Here is a 19,361-nt window from a genome sequence, read left to right as displayed (position 1 = left end):
GATGGACAAAGGTAGAAAGCTGTGAGATCTCACCAATCAGGAAGGGGAAAAAGAAAGACAACCAACCGCCTCCTAGGCCTTGACGTGACAGTTGTCATCAACTTTGCTTCTCAGTTGGCAATTGCCAAAGTCAGGCTGCACTGTATGTCATCTTGTGGAAGACAAATGCTCTATAAATAAATTGACTTGGAACAGTCTCAAATACACATAAACCACAATGGCTTTAAATGTAAGTCTTGACTTTTTTTCTCATTTTCTTTCTCATCTTGGAGAGGTCAGCAAGGAAGTTTCTGCAAGAGAAGCCTTACTGAAATTCAACCTAAGAAACCAAGAACTTTCCTGTAGTCTCTTTCACACATGCTTCATTACCAAATATTTGTTTAAAAGCTTATTGATTCAATACCTACAACTCTAAGCATGCACGTATATATTACACTTAAGCTTTTGCTTGTTATACGTTATACATGAATCCTTTTAAAAATTCATTTTCTAGAAGAGGTGATTATTCACTTTGTCATTCAATTTCCTATCATTAAAAATTTCATATGTAAAATCATGCATGCTGACGGGGTACTGTGTGAAGAGAATATTTTTAGTGACTAAGCTGAGAGAAAAGATTGTTGATGGCTTTTCCATCTGAGGAAGAATCAGAGACAAATTTCTGAGGAATACCTTGAAAGATGTGAGAGCTACCAGAATGAACAGTACAGGAACCATGGCCTTAGGTCTGTGTCTCCAGCTTAGATTCTGAAGCAGAGGTACCCACTTTTAACTAACATTCTCAATGGTATTTCATTTGTGGGATAAAGTTAATTACCTCCCCCACCCCCGCCTCATCACATCACTACGTTGGCAAGGACAGTAGAAGCACAGGATCCTGAGTTTTCATTAAATAGCCATTCATCTGAAAGGAAGGTCACAGTGCTGCCAATACTAATTGAAAGAGCACTTACTTTATGTCTGATTTACATGACTGAAAGAAAGAGGATCCATCCCTGGCCTAGTAAATACTTTTGATGGTATGAAGAAATGTCTAAATAGGCTAAAGGAGGTTAAATTCCACTGAAGCTTTCCAAGTATGTGCAGATAGCAGTTACAGAACATCCTGGTCTTGCTGGGCAACCTTCTTCTCAGTAGGCAAGATTTCACCTTGGCCTGCTAAAAATGCTGCTTGCTTAGGTTTCAAGGGTCCACATGCCTGTGCTTTTTACTGGGAAATTTTAAGGCTTTAATGTGGCCTAAGGTGATTCTTCTGGACAGCAGCTCTACCAACAACCTTCTTGAGGAAATGCAGTCTGAGCATTAAACCCTAGTTCCTTCCTAACTTCCCAGCAACCCTCTCCTGTGCCTGGCAGGTTCTGGTAATGCCTAATCACTGGCAGCTCCTCCACCAGGCCATGCAATCAAATTGCATGACTCTTGGCCTTTGCTCTGTTTTCTTTCATCTGGAACTTACTTCTCTTTTCCTCCCTGCCTTTTGCCTGTTTCCTAGGCCATTTATCATAACAGACTCAATTTAGGAGTTATCTTCTTTAGAAATCCCTTTTGGAACCTCTGTGGTGCGCTAAGGTCCTCTCCTCTGTGCCTTGTAAACCCCTTCTATGGTAACAACTACACTGCAGTCAAATTGAACTCACACAGGTGTTCACTATCCGATTATTAAATGTTCCAGGTTATGAATATGCTTACTTATTTGGGGGTGGGACTAAGGAGCTAATTTAAAAAAAAATGCGTGTGATAAAATACACATAAAATTGACCACCTTAACCATTTTTAAGTGTACAGTTCAGTGATATTAAATACATTCATAATGTTGTACAAATATCTCCACCATCCATCCTTATAACTCTTTTCATTTGTAGATATGAAACTCCATACCCATTAAACAATAACTCTCCAGTCCCCCTGCCCCAGACCCTGGTAATCACTATCTAATAATCTAGTGGTAAGCCCCTAGTAGATTACTATCTGTCTCTGTGATTTTGACTACTCTAAGTTCCTCATATAAATGGAATCAGGGGTGGCTAGGTTGGTTAAGCATCCAACTTCGGCTCAGGTCATGATCTTGCAGTCTAAGAGTTCGACCCCACATCGGGCTCTGTGCTGACAGCTGGAGCCTGCTTGGGATTCTGTGTCTCCCTCCCTCTCTGCCCCTCCCTGTTCTTTCTCTCTCTCAAAAATAAATAAACATTAAAAAAAATGGAATCATATAGTATCTCTCTTTTTGTGACTAGCTTATTTCTCACTTACCGCATAATGTCCTCAAGGTTCATTCATGTGGTGGCATGTTGTAGAATTTTCTTCCTTTTCAAGGCTGAATAACATTCCATTGTATGTATATACCACATTTTGCTTATCCATTCTTGTGTTGCTTCCAAGTTTTAGCTATAGCGAATAACGCTGCCTTGAATATGGCCATACCAATAGCTCTTCAAGATCTTACTTTCAGTTCTTCTGGGTACATACCTAGAAGTGGAATTGTTGGATCATATGGGAATTCTCTTTCAATTTTTAAAGAGACTGCCATACTGTTTTTCCACAGTGGCTGTACCATTTTAGGTTCCCATCAACAGTACACAAGGGTTCCCATTTCAAGGAGTGAACTCTGACAAGTTTTTTTAAACGTCCGTTTAAATCTGAGAGGTTGGAGACCCAAATGGGCAAATTTGTAATGAGGGTAAGGTATATTACAGTGACCACTTGGGTACTTACCCTGTGCCAGAAACTTTAACATGTTACATTAATCTAATTTTCATATTATTCTAATCCTTACGATAAGCTTTATGAGATAACTATTACCTCCATTCTACAAATGAGGCTAAAGATTAAATGACTCCTCCAAGGTCACACATCTAACAAAGTGGACCAACCAACACTTGCACCCAGGTCTGACTCCAAACGAGGACCCTTTATTCCACACTATCAAGGGGCTTTGGGGGGTGACTAATCCGACAGAATCTCGGAGAGGTGGTTTCTGAGTGACTTTTCTGGGAAAGGACCCCCTGGTAAGAAAGGCGCATGGCAAGTCTAAACGGAAGACCCTTTCGGATTAGTCTCACAGCTAAGCAGCTGCATTTATCCTTACCTAGATTTTTATTGGTTTCGTGAAGGAGTAAAATGAAAAAAGTGTGACCTGCACGAGGCCGAGAAGCTGAGCGCGGGGTACAGGTTTCCCGGGGTCTTTCAGCGTCATTCTTTATCTGCCTAAGGTGTTTTCGCCTACCCCTGCACAAGGGGCGGGAAAGTGTGTGTGTGAGTGTGGGAGAGAAGGATGGGTGGAGGAGGAAGGTTCTCCAGCCAAGCGCAAGGAAAGCGACTCTACCGCCTGGCGCAGTTGCCAGGACAGCGCGGCCAGACCAGCAACGGCAGAAGCCGCACCGCGTCCCGGCGGCGGCTGCGAGCTCGAGTGACGCATTGCAGGTACGAACCAGCCAATCGGAGGCCGGCTCAACGATCGTCGGACTACAAATCGCCACCACGATGCTCCTCCGCGCCGCAAAGTAGGGCCCTTCGAGCGCGATTCCACGGGCCTTTTAACGGGCTGGCTGGGGAGTGAAACCCACTCACGTCATTCGTTCGCCCGCTTCCCTTTATCTCTTGCCTCGTCGAGTAAATAACAATGGATAAAGGAGTCTTGAAAAGAGTTAGAGAGGAGGGGGTTGGCCGGGACTCGTTTGCGATGTGCCGTTATCTGGCATGCGGCGGAGGGATCTGGCGGAGGGAGGTGTTTATGAGGCGCTGGGGGCGGAGGAGGAGAATTAGTCCGAGTAGGGCGAGCGAGCTGAGTGGTTGTGTGGTCGCTTCTCGGAGACCGGTAGCGCTTGCAGCATGGTGAGTGCGTCGCTAAGCTGCCGACGCTTGGCCTGAGGTGGGGGGGGGGGGGGGGGGAGGTTGAAGCGAATTTGTGAAAGAAAGGGAACTCTGCTCCCCCACACCCATCAGGAGTGGTCTTTGCCAGAGAGATGGCGCGAAAGAGACTGGGGGCACCGCGGCGGTTGCGTCGCAGGTGCTCCCCCATCCTTATCCTCCTTAGGGAGGTGTCCCCCGGCGAATTGGGGGCTGGGAGCATTGCCTACGAGGCAGCGAAGCTCCTCAGGGGCTTGGCTGGGCGAGGATCATAGATCCGGGTTGAGGGGTAGCCCAGCACATGGTGGAGGCGAGACAGTGGAAGGGCGGGGGGTGGGGGGCAAAAGCCTCGGGTCTGGCATCCCGAAAGGTCAGTCCTGGGGTTGGATTCAAAAGCCCAACGGACGGTTAGTGCTGGCGCCAGGAAGCGCCTTTGTCCGCTTGCGGCCGCCATGCGCCGAGGGGGCGGGAGGGAGCGCGAGGCCCGGGGTGAGCGCCAGCGCCGCCGTTAGCCCGCATCCCCTGCGTGCCGGTGGAGGGGGGGGTGCCGGGGGCCGCGCGAGTGGGCGCGGCGCGCTGTGTGGGCTGAGCCGGAGCCGCGCGGGGAGCGGCCGGGGGGCGGGGCGGCGGGGCCGTGGCCGCCGCCCGCTTGACTCGGCTTGCGCCCCAGCTGCTGCGCTGGCACCTGCAGGGCTGCGGAGGTATCGTCCCGTGGCGCTGCGGGGCCCGCCGGTTGGGGATGGGTGGGGGAGGGCGGCCTCGGCAGTTTCCCATCCCCCTCTGGTGGCGAGAAGGAAGCTCGTTGAATCCTGATCTTTCCGCTCCATTTGGGCTCTGGGCCTTTTCCACCACCCATGGCTGGACAATTGAAAACAAATTTTTCTTCTTGTAAGTGGCTTTGTCATTGAAATGAGCTGCATACCTGAAGTCTGTCGCATCCTTACAGTGCGCGTCTTCTTGTTAGAGAAAGTAATCAGCTCCAGCTTGGATCTGAAAGGCGTTTCCTGTTCACCTACCGAAAGCAAGCTTTGGGGTGACTGCGGTTCTGTTGAAAGTCGCTTTTATCCTCCCGCAGTAGTTGGAAAGAGCCAGTGTCTATATCCTATTCTTGAGTACTCACGTGCACTCCTAATGTCAAAGAACCACATGCACAGAATTGCCCCCGCTCCCACCCCCTTGAAAATGAGTCGTATTTCCTTACAGGAATTGCCAGACCATCTTAACGTGCAGTTCAATTCGTTTATTCAGTAATGGGTATCAAATACGGTAGTGATAACAAGAATATACCGAGGGCGGGGGGAGCAGGGAAGTTTAAAAGTATCTTCCCGTCACTTGAGACCGGAACTCCTGGTTTTTTCCTGTTTAAAAAAAAAAAAAATCTAATGAGGGCGGTAATTTGCAATACCTATTTTGTGTTAACGTCTGCCACGTGGTTACAGCGATGGGTGTGTCCAGAAGGCAAGGTGACATCTTAAGCAGGAGTTGGGAATTCTTGCCAACTGAAACCTCCAGCCTGTATGGGTGTGGGGCGAGGAGTTCGCCTTGGATAAACGAGTGATTATTTAAGTTTGATGCACTGGTTCTCTTGTGATTATTTTAAATTATTCTGGATTTGAATATACTAGTTGAATTTACTCTTCTAGGTGAAACCAGGTGTACATTATATGCATGTAATCAAGATTCTAAATTGTGGGGTAAATTTTTAAAAATGTTTTCAAATGAATGGTAAAGTTTTTTCCTAATCAGTCTAATCATTGAATCGGGAGCTCGAATAGATTTTCTTGGTAATGCATGCAGTTTGTTATGTATGTACGCTTTCATGGTCCTATGCCAGGGGTAAGCTTTTGTAGTTCCTGTTTACACTATTGGTGCGTTCGATTGACAGTCATTGTTATGTAAAATTAATTAGGAAGTTGTCTTAAGGTAACTTCATAATTCTAAAACCTGGAGATTTAAAATTAGGACTCTTATCAACTTATAGAATAAAAATTTGTGTGGAAGCGGAATAAGATTGCTCCCATAGTTCTTGGGTTTATATGTAGTTGATAACATGCTCATTGAAAGGGTGGGGGATTGCTTTAAGAAGACTTGGGGCCCAACTGATAAGTAAAAGATGTGAAGAGGTAGAAAGTTTTTGTGCTTGTTTAAATAATCATTATTGCAAGGGCATCTCTGTTAAACTGAGGAAATCCACTATGGCCTTGTTAAAATATATAGAAGTTTCTAGATTTAGTTATGATCAAATTAGACCTTTAGTAAAGATCCTAATTTCTGTGAAATAATTTGTTCTAGTGGTTTCTTTATATGATGCTACATAGTATTGTTCTGTCAGAATTATATGTTTACTAAAATAATTTAAAGACTATTTTGATATAGGTAAAATAAATACCCTGACTTCTGAAATGTAGAAAAAATTTAGTAAGCCTTTGTTGTATCTAAGTAAAACTTGGAATTAAGAGGAATGAATGAAAGCTAGAAGTTTGTGTTCCGTTTTAAGCCTATGGATTCGTCTATTTATTCAAATAAGAATTTTGGATTATTTTTAAACTGCCATTCACTAGATAAGTTCCAAGAGTATCCATGTCTACTTTTGAATGCCAGTTAGGAAATGTTTAGTAGGTACATAATACATTTACTTTTCAGGTCACACATTAGTCTAGATTAGTGTTTCTCAATGTTTACAAATCACCTGTGGTTCTTCAAAATGCATATTGTACTTCAGTAGGTCTGATGTGGAACCTGAGAGCGTGCTATGCCTGGAAGCTTTCTCTGTAGTGACCAGAACAGTAGAAATTCTATCAATTGTAGAAATAAAGGAGTAAGAACTAGTCATCTCTCTAGTGGATTGTTCTTCACTTTACTGAGATAAACACACGTGTTAATGAACTTGAGTTTTCCCGAAAGTATAATTCTTCTCGTTCTTCTAAGAAAATGGCATTCTCCATAGACAGAAATAAGAACCAGATTTATTTGCATGTAGTTGGAAAAGGCTTACAAATTAGAGTGCTAGGGAGTCGTGTATTTTTGCTTTTAGTAGGCCTTAATCTGAATGTTGCTGATAAAGTTTATTTTAAAAGCTTGAACTCTGGTTTAGTAGTAAATACAAAAGTTTCTTTAAGTTTCTTGAAACAATGCAAGCAAAATCCAGGAGCACTTTGAAGGCTGAGTAACAAAATGTAATGGCCCCATGCCATCTTGTCAGCTTTCTACCTCTAAGAAAACACATTCTTAGAAAAATTCACAAATAAGCTTTAAGGAATAAACTATCAAACAGAATGCCAAGTTACAATATAGTGCTTTTAAATAGGTATCTCCATATTACATGACAAGAGAAGCACACGTGCTTATGTATATTTTGATTGTCCAAAGTATTTATTAAGAAGTAATCTGGTAATATAGAGTGGAGTTAAGATGACTGGTATAAAAGACTGTGCACCATGACTGTGCACCATAACCTTGTAAGGTAGGTATTGTACAGATAAAATTGACTATGAGCAGTTGAGTAACCTGTCCAAAGTCACATGGCTATTAAGTGGCAAAGCTCTAGGATATTAGTCCAATGACTCAAAACACCATCCTTTTTTGTCTACTCTGCCCTTTCTTCATAAATGATAGAAATCCTGCAAAATGGGATTGGATTAGAAGTAAATCCTTTATAGTCTCTAACAAAGTAAACACCAAGTCAGTGGATTTACTGTGTTTTAAGTCTTACTCCATAGGGAAAACAACATAGGACTGATTTTATATCAGATACTTGGTGGAAGATTGGGATTTGGAAGGATACAAGTTGGGGTTTTTTTCAACTTCTGCATTTGAACTTAATTGTTGCCTCTTCAATTTTAAGATAGCAGACCTTTGGCTTTTTTCTTTTTTTAAATAGAAACCAGTTGAGTTTGCTTTGAGGTCAAATGAAAATTGTTGAGCAGGGAGAGAAACTTTCAAGCTTTCTGGGTCCTTCCCACATTTTGTCATGCTGTCCACTAGAAAAAATGTGATGTTATTATTCTATATTAAGGTATTTTTTTCCAGAGCTGTGTTCCTTTAAAAGAGTGAAACCAGGCAGTGTTTATTCTTTCATACCAGTAAAAGAATGGATTAATCACAGAATGCTTGATTTCATATGGGTAAGGATATTAGAAGGTAGTTTCTTGTTCTGGGTTCTCAGTACCACATGGGTTGTTTCATGGGTTTATGTACTAGTAAGTGGTGAAATGTCCCAGGATGAAGGCCACATGAAGCACAAGAAGCCTTGGTATTTTTTTAGATATGTTTATAAATTATGGTACTCTGCATTTAAAACTTAGAGGTATTGAATATGTCTAACACCTTTTTGTTTAATTCTGACTTTACTAGGTACTAATTTTGTACTCCTCCCAGAAATTTAACCTGAACCTCTTTCCCTATCTGTATGATAAAGAATGATACCAATACAGAGTTATTATGAAGATTGAATAAAAACCATGCATATAATGGACTTTAGCAAATGCCTGGGCTTTTTTTTTTTTTTTTTTTTTTAAGCAAAAATAAGTAACTCCTCTCAGTGTTAAAAAAAAAATCACAAACCTTAAGTTCACTTTGGGGTTTTAAAAGTCAAGAGAAAATGGATAGCTGGATTTAACATTTAGTAAATAATGTAGTTCGAGTGGTTAGAATCCTGGATTCCCTGCAGTTGCCTGGCAGGTGAGGAGAAGTAAAAACTGGTAGCTTTCCTGTTCCCTCAACTAGGACAGCTTGGAGTTTTATCTTTATAATAGATGGGATTTTCACTTAGTATTTTTTTTTTTTTTTAAGGTTTGGAAAATCCTTTTCATGTCCAAATGATGTGTTTAACCTTTTATAGGGGTAACTTTGAATGTAGTCCTTGGACATTATTTTTGGTTCAGTGGACATTTCTTCTAATAGTGGTTTTCATCTAACAGAGGAGGTGAGCTTAAGTTTAGGTATCCTAATTTTGAGAAAGGAAATAATGTTTTTGTTGGATTCTATCCTTGCTTTAGAAGAATAACAACTCCATTTAAACTCTCTAGTATTCTAGTATGCCAAATTGCTTTTTTTTTCCCCTCAGTTTTTGTGAAATTTGGACTTCAATATGTATTCTGAAATAATAGCTTGGTTTAAATATTAAACTTGGTCAAGACACTTTCATTTTTCACGTGCATTTTCTCTCTGTTGCTCATACTAAGGAATGTTAGACTAAATGCAGTTTATGGTACAAGGTGAAACTTGAAAGTTTTCAAACTTGTTTCTTAAAGTTTCTTAATTTAACTGCTAATCTGTATACTCTGAAGTCACTTACCTATCTCTGTGATCTCTTTGTAGGCTGACCAACTGACTGAAGAGCAGATTGCAGGTAAGAAATAATAAATTGTACCCATTAGATTTCATTATAAAGTGAATAGCCAACCTCAAAAATAAGTTATTTGTATGAAAGAATTCACTTTGGGGGTGCCTGGGTGGCTCAGTCGGTTAAATGTATGATTTCGGCTCAGGTCATGATCTCACAGTTCGTGAGTTCAAGCCCCTCATCGGGCTGTCCACTCTTAGCACAGAGTGCACTTTGGATCTTCAGTCCCTCTCTGTGTCTGCCCCTGCCCCGCTCGCATTCTTTCTCCTCTCTCTCAAAAATGAAGTAAAACGTTAAAAAAAATAATTATCACTCACACACACACACACACACACACACACACTCAGTTTGCTTTGCTCTATGCAGTAGATAGTAACAAATGAGTGTAATGTAACATAGTAATTGAATCTGCTTTGTCAAATGAGAAGGTACGCTTGCCTGTGAAAGATGTATGGAGCTAACCGTAAATAAAGGCAGGTTTTTGGGGCACCTGGTTGGCTTAGTCGGCTGAGTCTGAGACTTGGACTCCGATCATGACCTCACAGCTGGTAAATTCGAGCCCCACATCAGGCTCACTGCTGTCAAGTGTGGAACCCACTTTGGGTCCTCTGTCCCCCATCTCTTTCCGCTCCTTCTCCACCTAGTGCTTTCTCGCTCAAAAATAAACATTAAAAATTTTTTTTTTAAGGCAAGTTTTTTGGCTATGTGGGTGTATACTTTGGAGCTTGGTGGTGGTGGTCTTTGTTTTTCTTGAAGATTATCTTTCAGACATGAATTCTGGGTAGTTTTTAACACTGCCAACTCCAGACTACTCTTCACAAGAAGAAAAGAGCCAAGTAGTAATTAATAGGTAACTTGAAATGTTGAATCAGGACGGGAACATTGAATTTACCCCAATTTAAAGTAGCTAATATTTTAACCTTAGAATTGCACATGGGATCAATCTGAGATAACCCTTATCTCTAGAGAAAGACTTAAATCCAAAAGTTAATCATTCTGTTTTACAAATGTGTAATAAGTTGAATTTTGTCTTAAAGAACAGTAACAGCTATTGAAATGAGCTTTTAAATCTTGCTATGGCAATAAGTGAAATTGTTACGTGAAACTTGTCATGTTGTCTTTATGTGATAACATTAAATATTGGTACTTTTGATTTTATTCTAACACTTTGTGATGGCTGGTTAACATCAAAATGTTGGAGAAACTAGCAAAAGATTTTTTTTTTTTTTAATTCATTGTAGTGTTAAAGTGCTTTTCAAACTCTTCTTTACTTTCTTCAGACTTTTATTAACACAAGTATCAAGCAGTTTTAACTACCAGTTTTCCTGGTAGGCAAGAAGTTTGAAGTGTTCCAAATCGCTAAAGCATTTTTTTTTTTTTAATGCTAGAGAAAACTGAGAAGCCCAGTTGGAACTCCACTATATATCCCATTTAAAGTAAGCCCCCACCAATGTAAACACAAATTTGAAGGACCCAGAAATCACTAGTCTCCTCAAACATTCATCACAAATACTATTTCATAGGACTGTGTAGAGTAGAAAGCTCCTTAGCATTAAGGACCAAATATATAAGTAAGTTTTATTTTTACTTATTGTGTGAATTTGACTTAAATCTGAGAATTGCTTTCTGGGATTGATAAATTGCATGTACTGAGTGCTGAAGCAGTCAAGCAGAGCTTTGGAAATAGTTTCTTTGTTCATTTATATTATCTTAAATGTGTCTGTGAAATGTAAATTACTCTAAAGTAGTGTTGTTGTTTTTAATAATGTCTCCTTTAGATCTGAAGGGCTAATTAATATTTCCGGTCTTAAATTCTTCTCTAATACATTTACCTCCCTGTCTGCCTTTCATTTCTTGGTATTCCTAGTCAGATAGTTATTCCTGCTGTATATAACACAGCATGTTCACTTTCAAATGTATCATTTGAGGTATCTGTCACATACCTGGTGCTCATTATTGCCCTCCCAACCACACATACAACTAATTATCAAAACAAAATACTTTGTTTCTATTAAATAGATGAGGATCAGTCTTCAAAGACTGATAGCATTTTCATAAAGAATTCTAGCAGTTCACTGGAGCATTCACTTTAGGATAAATGTGGTCTTTTCATTGACTTTCATGATAAAATTAAATTTCCAGTGGGGATGGGAGAAAATCTATTTTATATTTTAGATTCTGTTCCTACCCTGCATTTTCCTAGGCTTTTATTTATTTTTATTGTTCTGTTTGTTTATTTTGAGAGAGAGAGAAAACAAGCAGGGGATGGGCAGGGAGAGAGGGAGAGAATCCCAGTCAGGCTCCACACTATCATGACAGCACAGAGCCTGATGTGGGGCTCGAACTCATAAACCACGAGATCATGACCTGAGCTGAAATCAAGAGTCAGGCGCTTAACCAGCTCAGCCACCCAGGTGCCCCTTCCTAGGCTTTTAAAACCATTCCTTGGACCCCAGGTTTAGTGAACCTTTAGAGAAGCCAATGCTTTTATTCTACTAAAATAAAACCCTGTGAGATCAGGGACCTTTTTGTTGCCTCTTGTATCCCCTGTGCCTCCCACATAGTAAGGACTGAAGAATGGATACACTTTAAACATGTTCCAGAACACCATCTACTGTATCCTAAGAGTTATTCTGCTTCCTTCGAAAATCCCTTCCTCCTAATTTGATTGTTTTAATGTCCACCTTTGAGGTGGAGGCAAATTATTTTCTTTATCCTGATAAATTGTAATCACTGGGAGCTAGTAACATTTTAGAGTCCTTATCAAAAAATGAAATGTTAACAAGCTTAATAAATCAACATTGAATATACTAAGGTACTTTTTAAGCTATTTTTATCTCCATATGATAACCATTACTACTTCAGATTTGTTTAGAAATTCTAACAGCAAATAATGTAGAAAAAGCATGTCTGTTTAGGTGAAGTTACTGGAATTGTTCACATTACCTAGTCTTAAAAGGCAATCCAGAAGAGTCCAGTGTGACCTTACTAACAAGTTAATTTTGTTGATGACCCTGCCGTGATGTCAGTTGTTGGTGTTTGACATTTAGGGGACTAATAAGAAAAACCTAACAAAAATTTTTCTTTTTTGAAGTTCCAGTGTAGGGGTAAAACTTACTTGATAAAAATAATAATCTTAGTTTACGTAGTGCCACAAAAGTCTGATACATGCCCTTTGTGAGATTATTAAGTTCAGAATTTTCTAAGTACTAGGAAGTTGGTAAACAGGCATTTGATTTAAGTCATTCATGGGAATTTCTGTTTAGAATGGTGTACATCTATACATAAAGATAATTTTCTTGTGACTTAAGTTATTAGATGATAGATGCCATGTGTTCAAACCCTAGTAGTTTATGCATTTCTAGTCAGTATTTCTATGTTCTGCTTGGGGCTGGGGGACAACCTGAGTAAAATGGAAATGTCTTCAAATTCTACTACTTGTGGGATTTATTGATCTGTTTTTGTCATTGAGTCAATCTAGTTAATCTATTATATGCTAATTTTGTAAAAATCAATTCTTTGCCACTAAGCTTCTGAAACAAGGGGAGTTTGTCTGAAAACAAACAATATTAAATGGAATGGAATTGTCTTGTTACTGAATGTAGTAAATTACCCAACTAGTCAGTGATAACTTGGTCTAAAGCTAAACAGTTAAGAGATTTTAAGCAGAAGAAGGTAATGTGGTAATCTAAAAAAGTAGTAATAGCACCAGATAGTTGTGTGGGTAGTTTTATTTTATTTTATTTTATTTTTTTTTAGTATTTATTTTTGAGAGAGAGAGAGTGAACACAAGCGGGGGAGGGGCATAGAGAGAGGGAGACACATAATCTGAAGCAGGCTCCAGGCTCTGAGCTGTCAGCGCAGAGCCTAATGGGGGGGCTAGAACTCCTGATCTGTGAGACCACGACCTGAGCCCAAGTTTGATGCTTAACCCACTGAGCCACCCAGGTGCCTCTGTGGGTAATTTTAAATAAAGAATCCAGTTAGAAGGCTGTTGTAATGGTCTAAGCAAAAGATGACAGGGCCATGAAACAAGATAATGTCTTGTAGAGATGTAAAAGGAATGAAGCAGTGTTCAGAGGGAAAGAGTTAAAAATGTCTTCTGTTTGCATTCCTAGGGTTGCTGGGGAATATAGAATTCTTTTTTGTAAGTCTTACTTGGGGTCAGCCAGGGGCGATGTCTTTTAGGAAGTCCAAAATAAAGGTACTATAGGGTGGGGAGGGATACATTCTAAGACCCCAGTGGATGCCTGAAACCACTGACAGTACCAAACTCTAGTTTTTCCTATGCACACATACCTATGATACAGTTTAATTTATAAATTAGGTGCAATAAAAGATGAACAACAGTAACAATAATAATAATATGCTGTAATATAAGTTAACATGAGTGTGGTCTCTCATATAGCGTATTCACCCTTCTTATGATGATGTAAGATAATAAAATTCTTGTGTGATGATATGAAGTGTAGTGAATGAGGTAGGCATTGTGATGTAGTGTGTTAGGCTGCTATTGACTTTGACAGTATGCCAAAAAGATCACCTGCTTTTGGACTGCAGTTGGTGTTGGTAACTGAAACAACAGTGAAACTGTGGGTGGGGGAACTACTGTATTATGTTAAGGAGAGAGACCAGTAGGCTAAAGAAGTCTTCATTATAAGTGGGCATCAATGAAATGGCCAGAGAGAAGAAAAGGGATAAGAAGATTGGTCATATCTACATGTGAGAGAGATAAATGGGAGAAAGAGCCTTTGACAGTGTAAGGTAGGAAGTAAACTGAAGTACTGTTGTGAAAGCCAAGAGAAGTTTAGAATTTTTTCAGTGTTTTGGATGCTGCAGGAAAATGAGATCATCTTTTTCTTGACACTTGTCAGACATAGCTCTGAGTGCTTTATGTTTATCAATTAAATTCATAAACTTAGTAAGTAGGTTCACTTATTCCTGTTTAACAAAAAGGAGGAAGCTGAGGTAGTAACTTAACTTGCCTAAGGTTACATTACTAGTAAGTAGCAGAGCTGATATTATTTAACCCAAGTGGTTGAGTTCCAAAGTCTGCTTTTTAGTTTCTATGCTATATGACCTCACATACTTAAGTACAATTGTTCAATTGAGCAACTAGATCGTTATTGGTAGACTTGGCATTTTCAACTGATGAGTGGAGCTGGAAGTAATTGTAATAGTGGATTCGTAGAAGAAATGTGAGTGATGGTGCTTCCCAAGATTGGGGGAAGATAAGGGCAGGCACCTAAGAGAAAATACAGGGTTTGAATTTAGTTGTAAACTTAAGACACATGATACATGTTAATGGTGATATCAGTGGAAGAGTAGTTGAGACTAGTGAAGAGATTATGATGGATTGAAACTGGGAGGAGTAGGACATGGGATTATATAAGAGGGAAGCACACTATTTCTTAAAACATGTCAGGTACACATTTTCAAATGGATAGATATTTTGAGGGAACTTAGTGCTGTGAAATTTGGAACTGCTTTTGGATTTGCATGCTGATGGGGTCTGATACCTTTTTAAAAAGCACCCTATCAGAAAATGCTGGTTTTGTTACTAGCTCATTTATATGATCTTGCATTACCAAATTTAATTTCTGCTTTAGTTTATAAAATAAATGATGAAGCCAGGAATTCTGGACTGCTGTTCCAACAGCTTTCTATGTAATGCAGTGGTGAGTTAAAAGGAACATAATTTCACAAGACATCTTAAAGATCTAAGATAATAATATATTTCACTATATTAAAAGTTTGGGATATTATATATACATATATAATTTTTTTTTTTTAATGTTTATTTTTGAGAGAGAGGGAGACAGTTTTCCGAAGCAGGCTCTGCCCTGATAGCAGACAGCCTGATGGGCCCGAACTCATGAACCCGTGAGACAGTCTAATTGACTGAGCCAACCAGGCACCCTTGGGATTTTATATTCTAAATAAAGGTCTAAATTATCTTTGTTCTTAGTAATACAATACTTCCGCTAAAACTAACCATTCATATCTTAATCATCCTATTGTTAGTATCATTATAGATTATTTGGTGATAGTTCCTTAGATCTCAGAAAAGGAAACTAGCCTATTGCATATTGTTCTGAAGTTTAAAGTTTTTTTTGTTCTTAAATTAGTAGGTTCTTAAATAGGCTTAATTTTAACTTTTGAGGATTACTTCAGACAGAATGCATATAGTTGCTCTATGGAAACACATGCTGCTACCATAGTCTTATTTTTCTATTTGGAGCTTCAGTAGAAAATAGAGAAGCTTTGATTCTTTCAATCCAGAATAATTTTGACTCTTATCTGTTCTTGATATTGGAGCTCTCTCTGTAAGATTTTAGGTGAAAAAAATTGCTGATATGTCAATATGAACAACATATTGGTATGATTAGCTAAAGATGTTTGAAATATCACAAGGTCTTTGCACCTAATTCTTTAGGAATCAAAAGCTGATTTCAGGTGCTACCTCCATATATATCTTTGCTTTTAAGAATTGATTAATTGATTTCATTTAGGAGTTTACTTTTTATTGTTGTTAATTTGTACATTTGGATTGGTCTCTCTTTAAAACAGAATTCAAAGAAGCTTTTTCACTATTTGACAAGGATGGTGATGGAACTATAACAACAAAGGAATTGGGAACTGTAATGAGATCTCTTGGGCAGAATCCCACAGAAGCAGAGTTACAGGACATGATTAATGAAGTAGATGCTGATGGTAAATTTTTTTAATTGGGGGTTTATTTGGGGAGGGGGAGTCAAAGAGGGTTATTTAAATCCTGTTGTAATATTTCAACTAAACAAACCATTTCAGGAAATGGCACAATTGACTTCCCGGAATTTCTGACAATGATGGCAAGAAAAATGAAAGATACAGACAGTGAAGAAGAAATTAGAGAAGCATTCCGTGTGTTTGATAAGGTAGGTATTCAGGGATTGGATTTGTTAAATTTTGAGGATGACTCTTGGCAAGAAGGCATCACTTGACTTTGGAACTAAGAAATGGTGATTTTAGTGTAGGCTATCCTGCTTTGTCCTCCGTGACCTTTAATTTATAGTTCAACTACAGATTGTTTTTAGTTGGTATGTATTTCTAAAGTGTATTTTTTTCCCTATGAGTCTGTAATTTTACTTATTATACTAAATTTTTTCTAGGATGGCAACGGCTATATTAGTGCAGCAGAGCTTCGCCATGTGATGACAAACCTGGGAGAGAAGTTAACAGATGAGGAGGTTGATGAAATGATCAGGGAAGCAGATATTGATGGTGATGGTCAAGTAAACTATGAAGGTAAGTCTTTCACTACCTCCTTCTGCACTTTGATTTTAAGTTATAGGTGTTTGTTAGGTATCTGATAGGTCAAAATTAGGGACCTCCCCCCTCATAAAGATGATAAAATGGGTTTTTATATTTATAAACCTTTAGCTTTTCAGAGTGTTTTCTATAGATTAGGCAAAAATCATCACCTGAGAACTTTTTTAGAACAGTTTACTATTGGTCCTATCCATATACCTAGTATCTAAGTTTGAGAAGCACTGTACTGCAGACTGCTGAATTGATCTTTGTATAATGATTGTAGAACAGTTTGAAAATCTTTAAAATTATTTCAGGATCCTCAAAATGAAATTAAGGTGACTTTCCTTCATTGGATTTATTTTTCCTCTAATTCGCTTTAGTCTAAAACTGTTTACTTATGCTTCCATTCAAAATTACCATGTTATACCAAACTTAAGAGCAAGAATGCTTCTATTTACAATAGCTTATTAAAAGCATTAATTTGGTTTATTGGTTAATGATCCTTAGTAATTTTAGTTTATGGAGTTCCAGCCTTGACAGTCTAAGTAAACTAGCTTTCCTCTGTACCATACAGTATTTTTGAGGAAAGAAAGGGGAAATGGAGACTGCTCAGATATTGAGTAATATGATTGGTTTTGTCAGTCTTTTGCCATTGACACTTTTTGTGTGCTTCTTCTTTTTCAGAGTTTGTACAAATGATGACAGCAAAGTGAAGACATTGTACAGAATGTGTTAAATTTCTTGTACAAAATTGTTTATTTGCCTTTTCTTTGTTTGTAACTTATCTGTAAAAGGTTTCCCCCTGCTGTCAAAAAATATGCATGTATAGTAATTAGGACTTATTCCTCCATGTTTTCTTCCCTTATCTTACTGTCATTGTCCTGAAACCTTATTTTAGAAAAATGAACAAGTAACATGTTGCATGTGGCTTACTCTGGATATATCTAAGCCCTTCTGCACATCTAAACTTAGATGGAGTTGGTCAAACGAGGGAACATCTGGGTTATGCCTTTTTTTTAAGTAGTTTTCTTTAGGAATTGTCAGCATGTTGTTGAAGTGTGGAGTTGTAACTCTGCGTGGACTATGGACAGTCAACAATATGTACTTAAAAGTTGCACTATTGCAAAACGGGTGTATTATCCAGGTACTCGTACACTATTTTTTTGTACTGCTGGTCCTGTACCAGAAACATTTTCTTTTATTGTTAACTTGCTTTTTAAACTTTGTTTAGCCACTTAAAGAAAATCTGCTTATGGCACAATTTGCCTCAAATCCATTCCAAGTTGTATATTTGTTTTCCAATAAAAAAATTACAATTTACCCAACTGTTGCTCTGAATCTGAGTCATTTAATTAACTTGAGGTCAATTTTGAGAATCAAGTGGGGTGGTTTTTACTTAGTATAATTTAGATGTTTTTATTTGCTTGTTTTTACTCTCTAGATTGTGTTTAGTTTTGAAATTATGATACTTCCTTCAAAAGGTTTAAGTGAAAGATTAAAAAACTTTTTGTAAGTGTACATAACATGGGAACTGGCATAATGTAGGTGTTTAGTGTTTCCTTACTCTTCAACTTTGGCATATCCACTTGTCCGTATTAACTTCATTCATGCAATGACTTTTTAAAATATTTGTTACAAAAAACAATCCAAAAGAAGGGGAGGGTGTCATTATGCTTTTACTTCTATTTGCTAATGTTTTATTCATAGTGCTTTTTCTTCTTCATAAGGCAAAAGAGAACTTTGGGTTGTCCTGCCTATCTGCAACATGTTTTACAAAAAAGTTATCTTTAGGAGGGGATTGGCACTTCTGGTTTTAGTTTTTGCTTGCTTCTAAACCATTGCTTTATGATCTTAAGCTCAAAAAGTGGTTATCAGGGTTTGTTTGTTTGTTTTAGCTACCTTTTAAATACTTAATGCAAAATTCCATAGTAAACCAGAGCCAAGCTTAAAACATTAAGTATAATTGTTATCTGATTATTGTAGCCACAAGGTTTATCTTCCCAGGGGGTTAATTCATTTGGCAGGCTATTGCCCATCTTGGACTATTTCAATACCTTTATTCTACCAGAAAATAGAAAAGTGGATGGTTAGTGAAGGAAAAGGGAACTAAGTAGGTTTTAGAGCGAAGTTACAGGCATTGATAATCCTAACGGGGTGTTACATTATTACATGCTAGGCAGGCAATCAATTAAATAGACCTTCATTACATGTAATAATTAAGTGAAAAGGAAGGCCAGCAAAGTATTTGGGGCAAAGATTAACATGCCTGGGTGTTGAGTCACAGTAGTCTCCAGTGTATTAAACATGGGCTTTGGAGTTTTATCTCAACAGTGTTCATATCACTGCTGTGTGTAAAACTTGAAGAGGTCAGTGTTTTCTAAGCCTCAGTTATTTTGCCTGCAAAATGGGTATAGTTGAGCCAACTGGTTTTTAACTTGACTTTTACAATAACGAAGGTAAAGTACTTAGCATAGTTCTTGGCGTTTGCAGTAGGTGTTCAGTTGATGTTACTACGCTCTTAAACCAGTTATGACTCTAAAATGAGGGAGTTGGTCAAAGTTAATCTTTCGCAGTTCCAACAGTTTTTCCAATCCCTACATTTTGAAGTTTACCTAGGTTAACAGGTTGGAAGGGGACACTATTTAGGGGTACTTTGGTATATCATACTGATTTTTATGTTCTAATATTCACAAAAGTCACAAAATTGGCATTTTGTTTTTATAGGAAATTGAAGTGAGCAGTTTTATATAATTTAGTGGGTCCTGTTTGGCACGTACTGAGCTGGATGCAAATCTCCATTCCACTTCCTACAACAATCTTATGGAACTCAGGACTATTTTTGAACGCTTTAGTCCTATGTTCAAATCTTAACCATATT

The 19,361-nt window shown here is 38.6% G+C and overlaps 1 protein-coding gene and 1 long non-coding RNA gene across 4 annotated transcripts in view; one reads left to right on the top strand and one right to left on the bottom strand.

The window, feature by feature from the left end:
- The window catches only part of LOC125936238 (uncharacterized), a 65,416-nt gene extending 61,776 nt beyond the window's left edge, over positions 1 to 3,640 (bottom strand). For both annotated transcript variants that reach the window (XR_007461969.1, XR_007461968.1), the window contains exons 1-2: positions 3,086 to 3,640; positions 2,251 to 2,466 (exon numbers count right to left, since the gene is read on the bottom strand). This is a non-coding gene — a long non-coding RNA (uncharacterized LOC125936238). The remainder of the gene's footprint in view (positions 1 to 2,250; positions 2,467 to 3,085) is intronic.
- A 107-nt stretch (positions 3,641 to 3,747) lies between these two features.
- CALM2 (calmodulin 2) lies at positions 3,748 to 17,808 on the top strand. 2 transcript variants are annotated; one of them, XM_049650242.1, is made up of 6 exons: positions 3,748 to 3,831; positions 9,166 to 9,196; positions 15,761 to 15,904; positions 16,001 to 16,107; positions 16,342 to 16,477; positions 17,168 to 17,808. In XM_049650242.1, the coding sequence occupies exons 1-6, from the start codon at positions 3,829 to 3,831 to the stop codon at positions 17,194 to 17,196; spliced, it is 450 nt and encodes a 149-aa protein (XP_049506199.1). In that variant the 5' UTR covers positions 3,748 to 3,828; the 3' UTR covers positions 17,197 to 17,808. The 2 variants fall into 2 exon arrangements, with proteins under 2 accessions (XP_049506199.1, XP_049506200.1); XM_049650243.1 differs by lacking the exons at positions 3,748 to 3,831; positions 9,166 to 9,196 and adding an exon at positions 13,660 to 13,954.
- The last annotated feature ends 1,553 nt before the right edge of the window (positions 17,809 to 19,361 follow it).

This window comes from Panthera uncia, assembly GCF_023721935.1.
Source record: "Panthera uncia isolate 11264 chromosome A3 unlocalized genomic scaffold, Puncia_PCG_1.0 HiC_scaffold_11, whole genome shotgun sequence".
NCBI lineage: Eukaryota > Metazoa > Chordata > Mammalia > Carnivora > Felidae > Panthera > Panthera uncia.
This window is presented reverse-complemented; position numbering and strand designations above follow the sequence as displayed.

Excerpts from the sequence above, each read along its gene's own strand:
- CALM2 (XM_049650242.1), top strand. Across the intron at positions 16,108-16,341 it reads CATTCCGTGTGTTTGATAAG|GATGGCAACGGCTATATTAG; the intron begins GTAGGTATTCAG and ends AATTTTTTCTAG. Across the intron at positions 16,478-17,167 it reads TGGTCAAGTAAACTATGAAG|AGTTTGTACAAATGATGACA; the intron begins GTAAGTCTTTCA and ends CTTCTTTTTCAG.